This window comes from Crotalus tigris, unplaced genomic scaffold (genome assembly GCF_016545835.1).
Source record: "Crotalus tigris isolate CLP2741 ecotype Arizona unplaced genomic scaffold, ASM1654583v1 scf7180000024384.25900115:4084858, whole genome shotgun sequence".
NCBI lineage: Eukaryota > Metazoa > Chordata > Lepidosauria > Squamata > Viperidae > Crotalus > Crotalus tigris.
In genome coordinates, this window is record NW_024100554.1 from 2,618,477 (window position 1) to 2,641,414 (window position 22,938).

General features: G+C 38.9%; 1 protein-coding gene across 30 annotated transcripts in view; it reads left to right on the forward strand.

Moving 5' to 3' along the window:
* The first annotated feature begins 2,863 nt into the window (after positions 1-2,863).
* Positions 2,864-22,938, forward strand: part of RIMS2 (regulating synaptic membrane exocytosis 2) — a 280,764-nt gene continuing 260,689 nt past the window's right edge. For all 30 annotated transcript variants that reach the window (XM_039328826.1, XM_039328838.1, XM_039328829.1 and 27 more), the window contains exon 1: positions 2,864-4,028. In XM_039328826.1, coding sequence (XP_039184760.1) covers positions 3,871-4,028 — 158 coding nt within the window. In that variant the 5' untranslated portion in view covers positions 2,864-3,870. The remainder of the gene's footprint in view (positions 4,029-22,938) is intronic.

Sequence of the window (22,938 nt, forward strand, 5' to 3'; positions counted from 1 at the left end):
TAATACGAAAATTAATAATATATCTGAAGTTTAAGAAGTTATTTTTTTGCTGTATTATTTTCAGTAACAGTACTGGAATATGTTAAGTATGGACCAACTATAGAATATTAATATTTTTATACTTTTATCCTGCCTTTTTATATATAACTGCATCAAACCACCCATCTAATATAGTCATTAAAATACTGTAATCAGAGTTTGGCATTTCATTCCTTTCTATGAATGATTCCAGATTCTATCCTCAGTTATAAACCTTGCTCAAGTCTTGAGCTTTCTACAAAGCTTTCTATATCCAGAGTTGGCCATCTAAAATCAAACAAATATTCTTTGGGCTAGCATGCAATTAAAGTTTTAAATGATTTGTCTTATGTAACAGATGAGATCAGCCACTATTTTCTTGCGCATCATCTGGAAAACAGCTGTTTTTTTGAACTTCAAATTTGTTATATAAACTTTATCAAATTATTTAATCCTATATTAATTGCATCTTTTCAATTTTAATTTATTTTTATTAAATGTTACTAAGATAAACTAAAATATAATAGAAAAAACAAATGCAAATAAGAATAGGAAAGAAACTTACATATACATTAAATAGATATTAAATACAATTGTATTTAAAATATTAAATACAATAGTATATGTGTATTCCCAAACTTTTGTAAAGTATTATATTCTGTGACATCTGGAAACAAAAACTAAGGTGTTATTAAACAATTCTGAAAAAATTTGGAAAGCTTATAGTACATAAAGTTAATACATGAAGTTCATGTATTTAAGGTTGTATGCTGCATCCAGAACAGCAAAAATAATTTAACAGTTATAGTCGTATTCTAGTGAAATGACATAACTTAATCACCACATATAGATTGTATATTGTATAAATAGATACATTAATTGGGGAAGATAGTTTGTTCAAAATAAATAGAAGTTCAAGAAAGGAGGAGCTGCATTTTGTATTAAACATTCTATTCAAACATTCAAGTTGAAGAAAGTTGATACAGATTATATTTTCCAAAAATGAAGTGTAGAACTTTCAAACAACATTTCAATTAGTCCATTTTGGGGGGTGGGGAGAAAAACTCTTGCCAAACATAACTCTTGCCAAACATGGTGCTTCCAGCAAATTCCTAATCTGCCTTGTTGAGTTCTTTCTTCTTCGGAGGGTCGACGATGAATTCTACATTCTGGTATCAACTCTGCTCCCTAATACTTGTGTGTAGCATTGTGATGAAAATATTTAAGTCCAGAGCTGGCACTGATGCATGTTTTATCATTTTGATGCCATCGGATGGAAGTGAAACCAGCCTTTTTTCATCTATAAAAAACAATACTTCTGCATTAAGGGTGGGGTGATTAACCAACATTTACAACCAAGATTTGGCTTTGTCTTTGAATATAAAAGCTAATATGGTGCATTTTGATTAATTAAAAGCATAGCCATCTATCATGTAATGGTGAATTGGTGAAAAGGTTTCTAAATTTTGCAGTTTATGTACAATGGCATAGCATGTTAGCCTTTAGTTTTGACACACTATATACTTTTGTATCAACTTAGGAAAAAGTTTCAGAGTTGCAGCATTCAGTATAACAAGCTAGTTTTCATGCAGCACTCAGAAGGTTTTAAGGTTGAGTTCTCCAGATAGGACAGAGACAAATCGGGTTTATGGGCAAAAGACTGCAGTGTATACTTAACCTCTCCAGGGTTCACGAGTGTTGTTTTAGGGCCAAACAGCCCAGGAATTCCATGTTGATCATGTGCCATCAAGTCATTGCGTCTCTTAATGACCCCATTTAGATCAGGGTTACCAAATTATCAGGGATACCTCCCTTCCAGAGGTACACAGGGGAAGTATGAAGAAACTTTTAGTTGTACTTTGTTACAATAAATCTAGCTTTCAAAAAAAAATAGTACATACAGTAATGGTAGAGAGGGCACAAACCTTTTGCTTTTTCAAGTCTTTATTAAAAATAAATTTTTATTATATAATTTTCATTGTTTTGTGTTCGCAACTATTTGTCCTCACGTCTTTCAGTTCTCCCAATTGTGCATTATAGTTACTAATGTATAACTGAGGCCATCTCGGTTGCTGTTAATCACCTTTCTTTCCACCTGTGCCAGCATCTGAACCTTCTCCAGAGAGCCAGATCTATCCAAATGAATTCCCAAAAGTAACAAATTATGGTTTATATAACCCTAAACTCAGATTACAGTCCCTAACCTTTTTGTATTCATCTCCTGCTCCCCATTAGCCGTCTCACCGCTTTAGTTCATTCAAATGCCCGTAAAGGTAAAAGTAGCAGGACGCTTAAACTGAGGGGCGGCGGATCCAGGTTAAGCTTTGAAGAGCAGCCGAGCACTTCGGCTCCCGAAGCGATCTAGCCGGGTGCAGCTCCCACTCCCAGCCGCTTCCGGCCCAGCCTCACCCGTAACCCCATTCCCAAGCGCGGCGTTTGGGCCTCTCCCTCTTCCTTTCCATCTTGGTCAACCTCCACGAAATAACGGCCGCAGCGCCGCCTCTTTCTGTCACGGCCTCCCCGCCGTTCCCGCTCGGTCGCTCCTCCCCCGCCTACCTGACGTGACTGTTATCACAACGCTTCCCCTCCTGGCGACTTCGCAGGGAATCAAGCAAGCTTCCTCCCTCCCTCCTGAGGCCCTCGCCCCCGTCTTTTCTCCCTCACGGCAGGCCGGCCTGCTAGCGACGCGTCGGTGTCTACCGCCCCCTCTGGCGGCTGGTGGAAGCGGCTTCGGCCTTTCCCTTCTTCCCCCCTCCTTCCCGCGCCTCGGGCGACGAGGCAGAAACGTGGTTGGCGGTCGGGGAGGGGACGCGCGCGGGAGCTGCGGCGGCAACAGCGACGTCGGGCGGGGACGGAGGGAGGGAGACCTCGGGGAGGAAGGCGAGGAGCGCATTCCCGCGATTCCCGCGTTAATCCGCGCCCCGACCCTGCCCGCTCCGCGATGCGATGGGTTAGGCGACTGGCCAGCAACAGCAGCAGCGCAGCCGAGAGACGAACCGCCGAGCGAAGCAGCCACGAGGGGCGGCAGCGGTGGCAGGGCCTGGCCGAGGCGCGGGGGGGGCGGAATAAACGGCCGCTAGGGGCGGCGGCGCGGTAGGAAAAAGCCTCCGGCTGGACCTGCGTTGCCCCACGGTCCTTTCCATGGACAGCGGGCTGGAATTATGAGCCGGCTGGAGCTGCTGGCGGCCGGGACTTGCCCTGCCCCCAAGGGTTTTCTCCCCGCTCTGCGCCTCAGGGCGCCGGCGGGGCCCCTATCGCCTAATCGCCAGCACGCGCCGCCGTCCCGCCCGGCTCGCTCCTCGGAGGCGCGAGGGCCCCCTCGGGGCCAAGCGACCTCCGTTCTCCCCACACGCAAGGGACGTCCGTGGTTAGCGTAGTCCCGACCCCCTCCTCGCCCCCCCCGTCCTTCGTTCCCTTCCTTCTCCCCCCGGCTCGCTTTCTGGATGTCGAGCAAGACCCTCCGCCGTGCGTGTCCCCGGAGAAGTTCCCTTCCCCTCTTTCCAAGTCTCCCGCGCCCCACAGCCGCTATCGCTGCCCCCTCCCACGCTCTCCTCCACGCCGCTGAGCAGGTGAGAGGCTGGTGCGTGGCTGGGTGAGGAGGGGAGGGTTGGTCGCCGCTCCTCTCGCCTCGCCCCTCCGCCCTGACGGGCGACGGCCCCCCCCGCCCTCCTCCCCGCCGGGCATTAATTAAGCTGCCCATTGATTAAAGGGTATTGATTTGTATGTATTTCACTCAGCGCTGTTGGCGGCGGCGGCGGCGGCGGCGCCCGCTGCTTGTTCGGCGGCCTCCCCCTGAGTTAGCCCAGTATTTCCCAATTTAGAGTGTTGTCGCCGAAGCTCCCTCGACTAAAGATGTCGGCTCCTCTCGGGCCCCGAGGCGGCTCTGCTCCCCCTCCGCCTCCGCCCGAGATGCCCGACCTCAGCCACCTCACGGAGGAAGAGAGGAAGATCATCCAAGCCGTCATGGACCGCCAGAAGAAGGAAGAAGAGAAGGAGCAGTCCGTGCTGAAGTAAGTGCTACTTTCCTTTCCCCTCTTTCCCTTCCCCCCCCCGACACCCCGCCGTCCCCAAATTCTGGCGCCGGGGGCCCAGCCCCGGAGGGGAAAGCTGTCCCAGTCCCATCCCACGGACTGGGTCTGCTTTCGGGAGGGCTGCCAGCCTAGCGCCGGGCATCGCGCGGGGAGAAGGCCTGCTGGGATCGCCCGGGAGCGGCGCAGGAGGCTGCTTGGCGGTGTCGTCGCTCCCGGCTGTGGCTGCCGCTGGCCCCGTCCATCCTAGCCGGAGGTGGGACGGCAGAGAGCCGAGAGTTCCCTCCCTCCCCGCTTTTCAGGCTCCTATTCGCCGTCCAGGCGTGGAGTGGGGCCAGGCGCCCAACATGGCCGCACAGGTGCTGTTCCTCGCTCCCTGCGAAGCGGATGGTCTCAGCAGCAGGAAGTGGCGGCGGCGGCGGCATGGCGGGTCTAGGGGGTCTCGCCCCAACCGGGATTAGGCAGCATCTGGCGGCTGCTCCTTTCGCCGCGGCCGCCCCAGACTCTGCCTTTAGCCGGCTTCTCGCCTGCCTCAGACAGCTCGCCACGGGCATAACTGTATCGCCGAGGCCCAGGTTTTCTCTGCTGCCTGTCTTGGGGTGGGCTTGGAGAAGCCGCCATCTTCCCCCAATAATGTGTAGCCCTCCCACCCCTTTCACCTGCTTCTCGCTGCCCAGGAGGCGTCCTTTGTCTCTGCACCTGTGGGTCCCGTTAGTCGTGGGCTCATAGCCGCTCGGAGAGCTCAGCTCCAGGCTCTTTCAGCACCCAGGAGCTGTCCAGGCAGGAGGCTTAGACCGGTTTTCTGTCCTCGCTCCCTTCCTCTCGCAGCACAGTTCAGCACCGAACTATTTTAGAGGGGTGTGAAGGTTCAGTTTTTTCCCCCATAATGTGTGTGTGTGTGTGTGTGTGTGTGTGTGTGTGTGTGTGTGTGTGTGTGTGTGTGGTAGGTAATGAAATTTCCTGTCTGACTAAATACTTTTGGAATAGACAATGCATGGGGTTCATTCCTATACATTTTATCATATGAACTGGTTTTTTGCCTGTTAATATTTACTTTGTAAGCACAGTTGGCTGTCTTTGCCTATATTCTTCAAAGACAAGATGAAAAAGCCACATTTTTTGTTTAACAGCACAGGACCTTTTGAAAATATTATCATACTAAAGAAGATCAGAATAAACATTTTTAAATTTAAACATCCCTAAAAATATTGATTCAGATCAATCAGTTATGTAGGCCTTTTTTTGTTGAACAGCTGATTCAAAATTTGAAACTGATAACTCTTTCTGGGCGTAGTTGATGACTTGTGTTAGATTTGTGTATTGTTAACAATACTATAGTTGACAAAAAATTACTGTGTTTAGATTGTTTTTATCTTCAATCAAGAGAGTAAAATACACTACTATATTGTTAAGTTTAAAAATACAAAAAATAAACTTGTTTGTCCATTAAAGAGAAGTCACTGCAACACACACACACCACACACACAAAACATACCCATACACATATATGTTAGTCCAACTCCAGCTAACAATTTATAGTAACTTCTAAAAGGACAATTTGTGTTTTGTATCAATGCTAAATGACTCCATAAAGATTAATAGTGTAGTTTTGATTTTAAATTATGTGACATTCTATATGATTAATAACAATTAACTTTTACAAAAATATTTCTAATTACTATTCTAATGACTGCTTAACTGAAGTCTTTAGGATTAAAGTGTAATTTTGATTTCGAATATGTTTTTTGTACAGCAACAAATACACTTATCTTTGGTTTTAAAAGTAAAATAATTTTATAATCAAATGATGTAGTTTCAAACTAATGCATAATTGTTAACCAATGTTTTATGAAAGGAAGGTTCAAATATATATAAAAGTATTTAAGCAGAAATATATTTTACAATTCCATTGTTAATATATCAATTTTTGATAGAGCTTATTATAGTAAGACTTATTCATTAACTGAACTCCACAAGTGTCACTCATTTTTTTGAACAGCTAACATATGCGACAGTCACATGGCTAACCTATGAAGATCTTCGAGAAATTCAAACTGACCGATCAAAACTTTTAACATATTTTAAATAAAATATTAGAAGATTATTTAGAAGTACTTCATCTTTTAAAAATGAAGCAACTTACCAAATTTGCAAGATTGACAATCAGATTACTTTAGCAATGACTGAAAAGAAAAAGAAGAAAAAAATCATGTGAGAAAGAGATATGAAGCTATTTGTTTCCAAGAGTTGGTCTCATCCCTGCTATAATACCAACCTACCCCAACAAAAAGGAGATGAATTTTTTCAACTGTGTCCTTTGAATGACATCAGCATGTCACTGGATGGCCTCATACAGTCCTTGAAAAGGTTGGAAGGCTTATTTGTGACTACAGACATCTCAAATATTGCCCATTGTAGTCCTCAAAAGAATAAGTTGTTCATACTTCCACCCAATATGCTGTTCTGTATCTTTTCTGTTAAGTCACAGAAATAGTTTCACATGATTTTCATTTATACTCCTTGTGAGGGTAATGGAAAATCCTGACATTGTTTGCACATATTTTCGCTATGAAACCAAACATTACACATGTTGCACCTGTAATGCTGGTATATTAACACACATTATGATCTCAGTCAGACATAATAATTATTTGGACAACTTTCTAATCTGTTGGCAGTATGAGGTATCATTCTTAATGATATGGCTCTTTAAAAGATATTTCCTTTCTACCTCTTATTATTGCTTTTCAGTATTATTTAAAGATACATTTTTTGAATTCATTGCTAGAAGACTGGTATTTAAATTTTCTAACAATATTGGCAAAAACACTGCATTTCACTGCTTAAAGAAGATTTAATACTGTTTTTTTCTTTTTCCATCAATAATTGCAAAAATAGTTTTCAGGTTTTGTTTTTTCAAATCTAATAACTTGCTTCCTTTTAAAATATGAAGTAACTTCCAGACAATGTTTCTGAATCTTATTAAAAATATTAAAAACAATGGTCCCAAAAAGTGTAGCCATATTCTCCAATGAAATTAAAATATCTCTCCACCAAATGTTAATGTACAGAAGTAAGGGAGATGACCTTGACAAAAATATGCAACTGTCATTACCTAGGCAAAGGGAACTGAAACATTTTTTAAGCTTTGGGAAATAAAAATAATATTTGGAAGTGGCTCAAGTCAGCCACATCCCTGATTGGGGCATAAGTAGAGGTGGGGATAGGGAAGTACAACACTTGCAAAATTTTGTTATTTATAGTCATGCTGAATAATTGTAGATCTAGGCTTCCTGTGGCATTGATTTCTTGGTCTGGTCTACCTAGTGAGACTGACAATTTTCATATTCAAAAAAGCAGTTGACATTGAAAGCATTCTTAACAAAAGTTTGTGTTTTAAAGAATAAATTATACAATATTTTATATAAATGATGAATGGAAACCAGCTGGATAATTAAATCTGCTTTTTTCTGTATACTTTCTGTTTTATTCAGATTTTCTAATGAGTATCACTATGGTACTGAAGTATTCATCAAAAGAGCATTCAATAATGTCACTAGCATCTGTCACATCATTTCTCCTCTTCTTTTTCCCCCCCTTCCCAGAGCAAAATTACGCATATATAATATATATATATATATATATATATATATATATATATATATATATATATATATATATATATAGGTCTTTGGTTGTTCGGGTTTTCTCCCGCGTAAAATTGGAAGTGTCTTGGCAACGTTTCGACGAAGTCACATTCGTCATCTTCAGGCTGGTGTTTTTAGCTTCTTGCTTTGAGCAGCAATGTGTGGCTTTAGCTGTTTCTTCCTTTTAACTGCCAGTGAGGGTATGAACTGATTGGATGGGAGCTTGGCTGTGTTCTGATTGGGTGGAGGTGTGTTCTGAATGGTTAGGGGCTTGGCTGTGCTCTGATTGGCTGGGGGAGTGTTCTGTTTGGTTGTGCTCAGGTTAGTCTGAGTTGCAGAGGGGTTTAAGATTTTGGGGTTAGGGAGTCGTTTGTCAATAAGGGCAGGTTTCCAAATGGCTGGTAGGCGGGAGGTATCATCTCGCTTGTTCATGCTGTGTGGGCGTTTTTCTATCTCGATGGCTTCTCTGATTATTCTGTTATTAAAATGTTCACTTTTGGCAATGGTTCTGGTATTTTTAAAGTCAATTTCATGTCCTGTGGCTTTAAGGTGTTGGACCAGGGAAGATGTTGGTTCCTCTTTTTTGACTGAGTTCTTATGTTCTTCAATGCGTGCACTTATTCTTCTGTTGGTTTGTCCGATGTATGTGGTGGGACAAGTGGTGCATGGGATTTCGTATACTCCTTGATTTTCTAATTCAATTTTATCTTTGGGGTTTCTAAGGATGGTGGATATTTTTCTGTTTGTGCAGAATGCTGTTTTGATGTTGTGTTTATGGAGGATCTTACTGATTCTGTCTGTGGTGCCTTTTATGTATGGGAGGAGGGCTTTGCCGTTTTCTTGTTCTTTGTCTTGGATTTTAGTGGGGGTTTCTTTTTGGATTAGGTTTGTAATCTTATTTCTATGGAATCCATTGGATGTTACATAGAAATAAGATTACAAACCTAATCCAAAAAGAAACCCCCACCAAAATCCAAGACAAAGAACAAGAAAACGGCAAAGCCCTCCTCCCATACATAAAAGGCACCACAGACAGAATCAGTAAGATCCTTCATAAACACAACATCAAAACAGCATTCTGCACAAACAGAAAAATATCCACCATCCTTAGAAACCCCAAAGATAAAATTGAATTAGAAAATCAAGGAGTATACGAAATCCCATGCACCACTTGTCCCACCACATACATCGGACAAACCAACAGAAGAATAAGTGCACGCATTGAAGAACATAAGAACTCAGTCAAAAAAGAGGAACCAACATCTTCCCTGGTCCAACACCTTAAAGCCACAGGACACGAAATTGACTTTAAAAATACCAGAACCATTGCCAAAAGTGAACATTTTAATAACAGAATAATCAGAGAAGCCATCGAGATAGAAAAACGCCCACACAGCATGAACAAGCGAGATGATACCTCCCGCCTACCAGCCATTTGGAAACCTGCCCTTATTGACAAACGACTCCCTAACCCCAAAATCTTAAACCCCTCTGCAACTCAGACTAACCTGAGCACAACCAAACAGAACACTCCCCCAGCCAATCAGAGCACAGCCAACCCCCTAACCATTCAGAACACACCTCCACCCAATCAGAACACAGCCAAGCTCCCATCCAATCAGTTCATACCCTCACTGGCAGTTAAAAGGAAGAAACAGCTAAAGCCACACATTGCTGCTCAAAGCAAGAAGCTAAAAACACCAGCCTGAAGATGACGAATGTGACTTCGTCGAAACGTTGCCAAGACACTTCCAATTTTACGCGGGAGAAAACCCGAACAACCAAAGACCTATATACAAATACCCGCGAAAACCTCAGAAAACATATATATATATATATATATATACATACACACACACACACACACACACACACATACACATACACACACACACACACACACACACACACACTGCAGTCACTGATTCTTCTGCTATGCTTCTTTTGAAGAAACAAAGAGAAATGGTGCAAAGTTAGAATCAGCAGGAGTTCATACTGATAAGGGCAATATTCACTCCTGCTGGGATTTGCTGAAAGTTGATGACATATAAAATGGCTGTTTTGCAGAGATATCTGTTTTTCGCAAGTTGTGCTTTCTGAAGGCATTGGGCGAAGCCATGAAGTGTTCTTATTGAGGAATTTTCATGGTTTGTACTGGAGAAATTTGCTGTTGAAATTAATTTCTCCTTTGAAGGTGTGCTATCTGACAAGTGAATATTGCTTATTTATTAAATTTGTTTGTTGCCCAACTCACCAGAAGTTTACTATTTTATTTTATGTACTTATATTACAACTTAACCCTAACCCTAACCCCATAGCTATATGAGACTATGCTTGAAAACAACTTGGAAGTTTTAACTGTCCAGAATGCAGCAGCGTGCACGGTATTGGGTGCCCATAGGTGTGCCCGTGTTACAGCTTTGTTGCACTATTTTTTTTCTGGGAGCAATTCAAGGTGCTGGTTAATCATCTTTAAAGCCCCACATGGCGTGGGACCTGGCTATTTGAGGGATCTCCTCTCCCTCAGGCTATCTGCCCGTGACACTAATCAGGTAGAGAGGGCATTCTCCATGTCCCCTTCCTGAAATTTTGTCATCCAGTGGAACCTTGGAAGAATCCTATTTCCATGGCTGCCCTTATATTGTGGAATATCCTCCCACTGGCAATTTGACAGGCCCTCATCCTTCTATCCTTTCAGAAGGCTGTTAAAATCTGCCCTTTTACTGAGCCACTGAGTTTGTATGGGTGGAAAATATAGAAATAGAGTAGCTGAGTGTACTGTGGGACATCCCAAGAGCGGCATTTACAGCAAGGGTTTTTATTTATTGTTTTGTTTTTATTGTTTTTATGATTATTCTATTTATTGGTTTTATGATTGTTGTTAGTCACCCAGAGTTGCTTAAGAAGGATGGCCATATAAATTTAAAAAGAAGGAAGGCAAAAGAAAGAAAGAAAAGAAACATTCTTTTTGAAAAATTCGACATCTCCGATTATAAATCGGTGAGTTTAGAAATGGTATTGTAATCTTTTCCTGACTAGCTGGCATCAATGACTTTTTTATGAAAGTTTTTAGAACTTTCCAAAAGTCCATGTCTTGCCTCTTGAATCTGCACGACGAGAACCTTACTATAATCTGAAAGCCAATGTTTATAGGTTTTATATTGAAAGCCTGGCCAAAGCAGTCCTGATTGTTTAATAAAGTACTCATATAATTGACCCTATTTATCCTTTTAATTGAATTGACTGAATTGGGGTTGTGATATTATTTTTTCATGGTAGCATATCACATGTTGGATTACTTGTTTATGAATTAAATGAAACAGATACCAAACTTGGATATTATTTGTATATTCAGATTTCATTTATGTATAATTAAGATAGACAATCAGTGGAACCAAGATCCGACTTGGTCTTTATGAAATTATAATTGTGCTCTAAATTTGATTAATCTCCCAGGAAGACTATACATTTATTGGGATAGAAAAGAATTCTAATAAAAAAATCAGACAGAAGTGAGCAATCATTTGTCATCTATATTCTGACTTAGGTATAGAAATAAGAAAAAAAAAGTATATGTTGCTTTTTATATACAGTACATTTCTTCCTTCAACTGGTAAAAACAATGAAAGGAATGGAAAGAGGTCTTGTTGCTAGTGAAGGGAGATTTTCTATAGCAAATACCTGTTGCAACAAGCAACTAGCAATTGTGAAGTAGGACATCTCTCCAGACATATAACCTTATGATCCCAGTTCATAAGTTCAATCAATCAATTCCAACTTTGCGAGATCTTTTTTTTCCCGCGAGAAGTTGAAATTGATTGATTGATTGAATCTTTTTTTTTTTTGAACACGGCGGTGAAGGCCTAAGACTGGGGCAATGGTGCGCATGCCCACGGAGAGGGCTCTGAGTGCCACCTCTGGCACGCGTGCCATAGGTTCGCCACCATGGGTATATATTCTATGTTTTAACATTAATATCGTTATTATTGGCTTTTTTATTTCCCTCTTAACTGTTGGTAATCATTCTAATTTGTTTATCCAAATTGCTGAATACTCTGCACAATTTAGGTTAATATGCACCGTTTTAGGAATAGTTTGTAATTCTAATTAATTGAGTCTCATAAATTACTTTATAGTTCTAATAGTTCATATTTTATCCTAATAAATAAAGTATGACTCTAAAAAGAAACATTACTAGATAATATTGTCTTATAATAATGAATAATAAATATTTTGCAATAATGTTAGTTATTAAGGTACAATTCTTTTGTGCACTGAACTGTATCTTCAGCTAGTGTCATTTTCTGTACTTTGCTTTCCTTCATTTATTACATGTAAGACTCCTTTACTCTATGATCTATTTCATATTTTTAGAAGTTAATTGAATTAAATAAAATTTATTCTACTCCTGAGTAAGCATGAAAATAATTTCATACATGAAATAGAAAGCTGTATGCTTATATAAAATGAATTTGGCTGTTATTCAAATTGCCAATTAATTTTTTATTAACTAAATAATGAATCTTTCCCACACATGGTTTATTTTTTTTTAACATACATATGCAAAATGTATCTTTTCAGGAAAATCTATTTCTTTCAGGAAATCGTGTAATTATTGAATTATGGTAAGTGAGCCAGGGATGAGAGAATGTTAAACTATGAGGAATCCTGAAGTTCTGGATCTTATACTCACATTTAATTAATTGGACTTTAGAAAAGCACTGCCTACATTTTTTTAGACTTTCCTATATGCAAAACAAATGAGTGAATAATGAACTGAACCATGAATTCACCATGCAGAGTTAAAAATGGCTTTATAGCAATCTGCTGCTTATCTAAAAAGATAACCTCATAAAGTCTGAGTTGTATCCTGTGCTTGGAGCAGGACTTTAATTATTATTTTTTAAATGAAATGATCTGTTTTGTCTGAAAGTTTGGAACAGTTTGAAAAACTAACTTCCTGAATAGCACCAAGAACTGACTTCCTGAATAGCATAAGTTCACAAACCGTGAATCACTCATATGTGCTGACTGTTTTGCATACTAAAACAATTTGTGTGCATGCTCCATCCCTGGAGGTTTTCAAGAATAGATTGGACAATCATTTGACCAGCGTGGTACAAGGTCTCCTGCCATGAGCAGGGTGTTGGACTAGGAGACTTCCAAGGTTTCTTCCAGACTTATGATTTTATGTTTTATATATTTGTACATGTGCACACAGATTTGGATTATGTCAATATCTTCAATGATATAATATGGAAATACACTCTGCATAATATTGTCTTAATCTGTCTGCCTTTCTTTTAATGCAGTTCTTCCTAAACTTCTCTTAACACTGAGAGTTTGTGAGTGAATGTCTCTAAAGGAGTAAATCTCTGTGGGTGGCAAAGACAAGAATAGCATCCAATTTAGAGTTAAATATATCTAATTTAGTCATAGATGGTAAAGGACTGAGGAAATGTTAAAAGAAACACTGAAGTCAGAACTGTTTCTAGTATTTAGTATGTGTACTTTTAAGTTTTATATTTCTGTCAGCAGATATATCAGTTCAACATAAAATAAAATTCAGTATTATATAATAACAAACATTTAGCAAATGTAGTGAGATGGGAATTTAACAAATCTATTTAATTTTGGCTTGCTTCCTTATATTTACTGAATCTCTCACCTTTTCTTAAACATATTGGAAATGCTAATACTTTTTTTCTTTTTCGCCTATGCATGTGCTTTGTTAAGTACATATTGAATTAAGAAAAAGATAGATAAGAAACATATGTCTACAGATAAAAAGTGATGAGAATAAACATAATCTTCAAGCTAAGCAATCTGTTGTAGAGGTTGCCTTTCCTGTGCTGAGTTCCATGTTAAAAATACTTCTATTATTTTTTTAAGAAAGCACATTCTGGATTGCAGAAGATCTTATTGTCAATCTCCTGCATTTCTTTCTCAAAAATAGAATTAATTTATATAGACTAGCATTAAAAAAAACCTAAACAACCTGTGGGCCCAAAAGATGGTGGTTACAAAAATAGTTTGTATTGTGATATGAATTAAAACAGCCCAGGATTTTCTGCTATAGGAGATAAAGAATAAAATGTTGCTCTATGCTATACTAGAATCAACTAAAGCAAAAGGGACAGTGGGCTAGCATGCAATGAGTACTATAAAGGATGAAAAGAGTGTGAGAGTGAAGTTGTAGGCAAAGAGAAGAAAAAGGGAGGGGGTAGATGTTGGGAAATTTGTTCAAAATACAAAGTGAGAAATGATATCTTTAATCACTGATTTTGTGTCCAGACTATCAGAAGTGACTTTTTGCTATTGCTATGATCCTGAAGTTATAAAGGTCATAGAAGACATGAACACTTGCTCTAGAGTATTGGTATTAGCTGAATACCACTGATCTTCCTGAGTACTCTATTTTTATTATATCTAGCTGTTATAGGTTTCCTGAAACATGAATTTCTTTTTCTTTTCTTTTTCTTTTTCCTATTTATTCCTATTTATTCTCTTTTCCTTCTTTGTCATATGCTATAAAACTGAGGCAAGGACAGTCTTTTTTTAATTGTAAACTGTTGATAACAGCTAATCCTTGACTTACCACCATTTGTTTAACGACTGTTCAAAGTTATAACAGTGCTGAAAAAAAGTGTCTGATGACCAGTCTTTGCACTTAATGATCATCACAGTATTTCCGTTGTCATGTGATCAAAATTTGGGCACTTGGCAACTAGCCTGTATTGACAATGGTTGCAGTGTCCTGGGGTCATGGGATTGCCATTGGCAACCTTTCCAGTCAGCTTCTGAAAAGCAAAGTCAATAGGGGAAGCCAGCTTTGCTTAACAACTGTGTGATTTGCTTAATGATGGTGATAATTTGCTTAATGTCCATGACAATAAAGGTCATAAAATTGGGCATAATTTACTTAATAACTGCATCACTTAGTGATGGAAGTTCTGGCCCCAGTTGTCATCATAAGTCGAGGACTACCTGTAATGCCTTTCAGTTTGAAAAGTGAAATAAATTTATCTTAAATAAATACATTGCGCTGTAACATACATTTTAAGAATAATGAGTTATATAAAGACAGTAGAATAGAGATAGGATGTTAGATGCAAAGAAAAATACTGGCCAGAGAGATGGTAGAATAGGGAAGGGGATAACTCAGAGATCAGATCATTGCTTGCCTGAAGAGAAAAAACAGGAGATACAAAATAGGATTGTAAAAAAGAAAGATGAGAAAGAGAAAATAGTTGGCAAACAGGATTGCAGAAAGAAATAATATGGGTAAGTGGAATTATTATGAAATGAAGGATATTTGGATGGTTCAAAACTATGACGCATAGGCTCTCAGTTATACATGGTTGAAATTGTCCTATATTCTTTTACTTGAGCAAGAACTATAAGTGATCCCTGAAGTGGTACATGGGACAAAAAACTTTGAAGATTATTCCTAGCACTCAAGAATAAGAAAGCAAGTACAACAGCAGTCATGCAACAACATTGTGCCTCTAGAAAGCATGAAAAGATAGTAAGAACAAATACTGTACATCCAGATCTATGAAGGAGAAAAGGAAGAAAGCTTAAAAGAAAATTTCATATTCTGATAAACACTAAACCACTAAATTTACTCAGCTACACATACCACTTCTAGCAATTTGGTATGACATTATTTTTCATTTTATACATGTGCTACTTTTGCCTCTTTAGCACTATGTTTTCTTAGATGGGTTGGTTGTAGTTATGGTCTTTACATAGCAATTGCATGATCTGTTATCTCTTCAAAGCACCCACTTAAGAAAACAGTAGGGATTTGCAATGCATTATAAGAGGAGAAGAGAATTCCTTCAGAATAAGATGTGATATTGATTATTAGCACGCAAGTGGCTGTGATAGTGGTTATGAGCAAATCCGGGCTGATGGACAGCTGTGAGAGTCATTGACAGAACTGTGATAACATGGGCCAGGGAAGTATGCTAATAAGCATCTAGACTTTTGGGTGCAGGGGAGGGATTATCTCATTAAATTTTCTCTGCCCTCCCAAGTATTTTACAACAAAAGCTGATGACTGCAATTGTTTGTTTTTTAAAAAACAGATAATAAGCTATGTTACCATTATTTCCTGTGCTTCTGAAAGATGCCCAAGATTCTTGGACAAACCCATAATCCATACCAGGGGTCCCAACCCCTGGGCCTTGAGCCTTTCAGAACCAAACTGTGCAAGTAGTGGGCAAGTGCGTGCATGTGCTCTCCATTTGCATGAGCGGCATGTGCATGTGCCCGCCACTTGCACAAATGGGGCTGCACACATGCACACATACGCTCACCTGCAGCTTATGCGGAACCATTCCCTTTCTCCCCCACCGCCGGGACGCAAAGCTAGAAAGGTTGGGGAACCTTTCTATACCACCTGTTTTGTGCTGCATTGAAAAATCTGAAAAGAATGCACAATTATAAATATCTATTCTCTTTGCAGCACCTTTCACCTTTCAATCCATCATATAGGACGCCTCACAATCTTGCTTGACATAGAGGCAATACAGGGCACTTTAAAAAGTCAATTTGCCTGAAGATGAATGAGAAATAATGTAGATTACCAAACAACAAATTAGCATGCTGTGGCATAGTGATGCTTCATTGTCATGCATAGCTGAATTATTATTTGAGGCTATTTCCATGCTTTTCAGTGGACAGCCTTCCTTCAAAAGCAAAAGGCTATCTCAGTTCTAAAATTGGAAAAGGTCCATAAATTTAAGAATATAATAGGCTTGGAATCATTTTTCCATGCTCTTAATTAGTCATTTTATCTCTTATTAGATTATAAGGATACAGTTCCTTTCTCCTGTGAATTCTGGCAATCACTTCCACAGATCTTTTCAGTAGTTTAAATTCTGTCTTTGACTCTAAGAAATTGAGTAGTTCCTACTTTTGAAGACTAGGCTAATTTGGAAGTATACTGTATGGATAAAGATTTTGTTAGATAAAATCTCATGATTGCTTTCCATATCCATGAAAATCTACCAGACATTGTCACTTCAAAAGTGTTTTTCAGTTATTTTTGAATACATCCCAAAGAGTTTGAACTGTTATTTTAAACTAGTGCCTGAGTATCTCGGCATGTTCATGTCTTAACCTTATAAACAGCATTAAGGTTTTCAAAAAAGTATACATTTCCAGTAAGATCCACCCACAGAAAGGAAAGCAATTAATTGCTTTGGCATGGAAAGTGGGGAGTACTCAACAGAAGAATTGTCCAAAGGGAGTTGTGGTAGCTGGAAGTTCAAAGCTGCTGCTGAGATGACCTAATTCATACAGAATTTTCTTAAGCCATCTTAAGAGTCCAGCAAGAATCAATAAAGGACAGGAGAAATTTAAGGTTGCAGTGCAGAAGTGCCATAAGAATCTAATGATATGGAACCCATCAAATGGCTTTTCAATGTGATAGCTTCCCTGATTACATACAATTCTCCATAGGTAACTCCTTGAGGGAGGACATTTAATTAATTATGAACTAATTATTGCATTAAAGGTACAAAGCATAGAAAAATCACTTCATAAATGGTAATTTTATTACCTTCTCCATCTGGGGGCAATTTTCAAAGTTTCTTATAATGCCAATTTCATTGTAAGATTAAAAACACTGGTATTGTAAGATTTGGTATTCTTCAGTAAGCCTCAGCTGAGCTTTTAGTACAAGTGTTTTCAGAATGAGAATACAATATATGAGTATAAATTTTGAGTTTTATATTTGTTTGACATCTAAGGATAGGATGTACTAACATGCATTAAGCATTATAGTGTCATAGCTCATTAAAAGAAAATACTGCAAATCTTAGATGCTATTGTTAATATTTATTATATATTAGTAAAGTTATGGAGAAGTCATATCAAAGATACATTAGTAACTAGAACCAGAGAAAATCATGACAGAAAGGGCAGCTGATCCATTTTCTTACATTTTGAATTATTGTATGTTCAAAACATATTACTGAGTATGTTCTATGTTAAATAAAGAATTATAAGCAGCAGTAGTCACAAATCACCTGTCAGCTTTCTTAGCATAATAACAGCATGTTTAGAAATGTTTTGGTAGATATAAGAACATTTTCTATCCATGGGTATGTGTGTTCTAATGTAACCTTGTATAATATTCAGAATATATATAATTTAATAAGTTGAAGCCTTCACCTTTATTTCCCCCCTCTGTGCCTTTGTTTCAGTGTTTGCTTGTCACAATTACCTCAACAACTCCTAGAGTTTTCTTGGCAAGATTCTGAAATAGTAGCACCCATATCTTGCTAACTTATTCCTTTGCTCTAGTATTAGGTACCATCTCCAGCTTTGATATACTGGAGTAGCAGTTGCATCAATCTTGACTCCTGGCAAGTGTCTGAGAGAGTCCATGCAGTTTTCTTGGCAATATTTTCAAAAGTGGTTTGCTATTGCTTTCTTCTATAAATATTTTTTTATTTGGAAGGAAGGTTTAAATATTTAATTATTTAAATATTTAAACTATTTATGTAGTTGCTCATTTTGAATGATACTTTGGGCACTCACAATCACAAAATAAAACAATATCTATCTACAATCATATCATTATCATTACCACCCTCCTCCTCCTCCTCCTCCTCTTCCTAGAAATAACAGGAGTCAATAGAAACATCAAAAACTTTATGCAAATATCAGTGGCACAATTGAAGACACAGTTGCTGCTCAGTGGTGATAGACAGGTAGAGATTAATATCAAGAGAGGAATCTTTCAAGGAGACTCACTATCACTGCTATTGTTTGTTGTTGCACTGATTCCTCTGACAAGGAAATGTATATATAGACAGGATCTGTATATATGGCCAATATATTGCAGTGGAGTTTGGCCTGGACAAATGCTACCCTAACCAACAATAGGGGGAAAATAGTGAAAACTCAAAGAAATAAGATGTTGCATGGAAATAACATCAAGAATCACCACTACAAATACCTGAGCATCTTTCAAGCACACTGAACTCAAGAAGAAGTGTATGCATCATGAGGGTGAAGTAGATCCTAAAGTCCAAATTCAATGGAGTACATAATCACTGAGGCAATAAACACCTGGGCAGTTCTAGTCATTAAATAAACAGCTGGAATAATGGAATGGACTCAAACAGAACTAAAAGCCCTGGATAGGAAGACCAGAAAAAATAATAACAAAGAATTATGCCTTTCAGCTATACAAAGACATTGGCAGACTCAGCTTACCAAGGAAACAAGATAGTTGTGGAATATTGCAAAAATACCAGACAGTTTAAGAAAAAGTTATTGGAAGACCATCTGAAAGATAATGAAGAAGTTGCACTGAAGCTAGTATAATATGAAAACTTACTGAGTGCTGGAGACACCAAACTGGTCTACAAGAAAGACCAAATTAAGGGCAGAAAACAGACATAGCAAGGCAAAGTACATACATACATGAATAGTACATAAAAAGCAGTACATAAAAACCAGGCAAAGCAGATAATAAGACCTGACCTAGGTTTAGAACAAGAAAACTGAAGAAAAGGACAGGTGCTAATTCTGGCTGCACAAGACCAAGCTTTAATAACAAATGCATGCAAAACTAAAATTGAGAAGATAGCAACAGGTAGCAAATGCTGCTTCTGCAAAAAAAAGTGAAGAACTAGTGGGCCACTAAATCAGGGCTTTTCAACCTGTGGTACGGGTACCTGTAGAAAAGTAGTGGGGGAGGGGAGTGAGCTGAACTGGTGGCAGCACCGCACAAGCCTGAGCAAGAGATGGCTGGAGCTGCAGGGCTGTCAGGGCTCAGCGGAAGTGCCAGGATCAATCCACTTTCCAGCTGATCGGCGCTTCTTCGGGGCTGTCAGGGCTCAGTGGAAGCACCAGGATCAGTGCCAGGCTCCAGATGGAGCTTGGCGCTGATCCTGGTGCTTCTGCTGAGCCCTGAAGAAGCACTGATCAGCTGGAAAGCAGCACTGATCCTGGTGCTTCTGCTGAGCCCAGAAGAAGCGCCAATCAGCTGGAATGTTGCAGCATCTCCAGGGTCTTGTGATTTATATTCAAATGCTTGACAACTGATTCATATTTATGATGGTCACAGTGTCCCAGGGTCATGTGAAGTGATGCAACCACCCAGCAGATGTGGGGAATAAAAACAAAACACCCCCTACCCCACCCCCACTGCCAATCCTCAACAGAAATGTTCACAACAATGAAAACCTCTGACAGGAGTAAGAGCGCCGCTGGGTGGGCAGGCAGGTGTCTTGCTCGGCTGTGGCTTGGGGGGCACTTTTTCAGTGCCATTGTAACTTCTATGAGTCACTAAGCAAACTGTTGTAAGTCGAGGACTACCTGTACTTTATCACTTTTTTCATTTATTTTTTTTGGTCATCAAGTTTTTGACACCTTGCCAGGCAGCTGGTGGTACTTGGATGTTGCCATATCCTAAAAGTGGTACAATGGGTGAAAAGATTGAAAAGCCCTGCACTAAATAGTTTCCGCAAGAAGATCTCACAGACCAGCTACAAACAACAATCTGACACATTAACAATAATGATGCATTGGAAGATATGCAAGAAATACAGGCAAAGAATTGGTAGAAGCACAAAACACACAAAGTAATAATAAATATGCTAAAGCAGGGGTCCCCAACCCCCAGTCCGTGGACTAGTACCAGTCCGCGGCATGCCAGCAACTGGTCCGTACAAATAAGCAAAGCCCCACCCTCAGGCAGCACATAAAACTATGTACCCTCCAGTCTGCAGAAAAACCTCTCTCTACAGAACCGGTCCCTGGTGCCCAAAGGGTTGGGGACTCCTGTGCTAAAGTGTTCTAGGACTTTAGAATTCAAACAGACAAGCACCTGCCACATAATACCCGAGAGTTAATAATAATTCATAAGAAAGAAAAGAAGTTCAGCTAAGGGACATGGTAGTACTGGGGAAAATACACTTGCAAATCTTGGTAACATTGGCCTAAGTTGTAAAACTTTCTATGTTTCATCACTGATTCTCCTGATTTTTTTCTTATTGAAAAAATTAGGACAGATGGAAATGTGCAATAATGATGTCAGTTTTCAGTATATAGGAAAATACATAATTAAGAAACTGTGGAGATAATTCTCCTTGCAGAATGTGAATGTTATTTTGAGACTGACTCTTCTATTTCTTGAGTTATTTAAAATGAGGAGCAGTTGCTATCAATCACAATGAAATACTGGATTGGATTGGCTGTTTCCAGTTGTACAGTACCCTATACAAACTTCCCTAGCTGGCAGATGGGCACAGGTACTTTGGAATTAGAACCAAGTTAATATTCACCTTTTAATACTGGCGGCTGTACTTGGCTCCCATTCCCAGACTCTGCTACTAGAAGTTTTTTTCCCCCTGAAAGATTAAGTGGTATTTAGTATCTTGTCAAATTTGTCAACAGTTGTGGAGGCAGGAGTAGGGTTATAGGACAGTGGGGGTGGCAGTTGGTGTTCACTGTGATCACCATGCTGGAGGATTCCCTCATATCACGCAATATAATGTCCCATATAACATTTATACTAAATTTAAACAACAATTATACAAATCTTTTAAAAATGATCTTATGAGAAAAAGAATAAAATATTAACATGTAATCAGATTTCATCAGATACCTATTTATTTTATTTATTAGATTTTTATCCTGTCCTTATTAATTTATAAATAACTCAAGGAAGCAAAAATACATAATACTCCTCCCTCCTCCTGTTTAATTTACATTAAGGTTATTTGGGTTGGTTATTAAAGAAACTTTTGTATTTAGAGACTCCTACGTGCATGCTGTCTTTTCATGAATGACGTTTCTATTCATTTTAAATGAATACAACTGCAAACAAACAGAAATGAATGTTCCTAATTAGCTAGTAACAAGAGCCTTGAGCTCCTGCTTTAGAACAATTATTTGTTTGGTAAATATGAATTAGAATCATTATTTCATTAAACATTCAGGAATTCTCTTTTTACAAGAACTTGACTATGACTAGGTCTACCATATCTGGTATGCACGACTTTTAGGCAACCACTAGATGGCAATTAAAAATAGAGTTTTTTCTTTTTCTTCTGTCACCTAGAGTTCATCTGGATTTTTGCAACTCAGATATGGTAGAGTAGACATCTGAGTGTTCCACCAAACACACAAAAAGAAAATATGGATCAAGTAATAAATTTCTGCTCTGGAAAAACACAATTTAGGCACACAATAAAATAGTTCGTTTAGATTTTCAGCTTTCTAATTATGTACAATTACCAAGTTGAACTTTAACAGTAAATAGAAATGTTAAAGATAACTAAATTGCCAGCAAGTCACATTAACATAAAAGTGATGAGACACTTATTCTGACATCCTGATGGAAATTCAGCCCTTGTGAAATTTGTATAGTACAAGCAGCCTTATTCTTGATGCAAATATGCTAGTTGTTGTATTTGCACCATGATTTCATTATACAGGTTTTATCATTTGGTTAGGTTTTTTTTCTTATTATGGCATGGGACAGAAACACAAAGACTGCATTTGTTTTTCCACAAAAAATATTTTATTGTACCAAATGAAACTTCTATTCCTTACTTCTGAATTTAGGGCTAATCCCATGCTTGTTTCTATTGTACCTAACCACCTATCTTATATTACTTTCTTCCTGTTAGTCTAAGTTTAGTAGTGGTGGCACTGTGGTTAGAATACAGAATTGCAGGCTAGCTCTGCCCACATTCAGGAATTCAGTCCTGACCAGCTCAAGACTGTCCTAACCTTTCATCCTCCCAAGGTCAGTAAAATGAGGATCCAGATTGTTGGGTAATATGCTGGCATTGTAAACCGTTCAGAGCATTTATGGAGTGATATATAAGTCTAAATGCTATTGCTATTTACAAGTATTTTTATTTTATTTAATCTATAATTTTTATCTCTATGTTCTTATATATAGGTTTTGTATCACTATGTTTTCCTACTTTAACACTTTCTTCGCTCTTTAGATCTTTCCTCCCCCCCCCCCAGGTCTTCAGCTCTTCCAGCCAATCTTAATCTAGTTGCATATGAAAACCTTTTTCACTCCTTTATATATTTGTGAATGGGCTTTTCTGTCTTGAGGGGTCCTTGGTGCTCTCTGAGCTTAGTTGTTTTCTTGCAGATATTTCATTACCCAAACTACATAACATCTTCAAGATGATATTGATTGTGCTCTAGATCATTATCTCTGGAGTGAGCAGGATAGGCGTGCTGCATCCATCCTT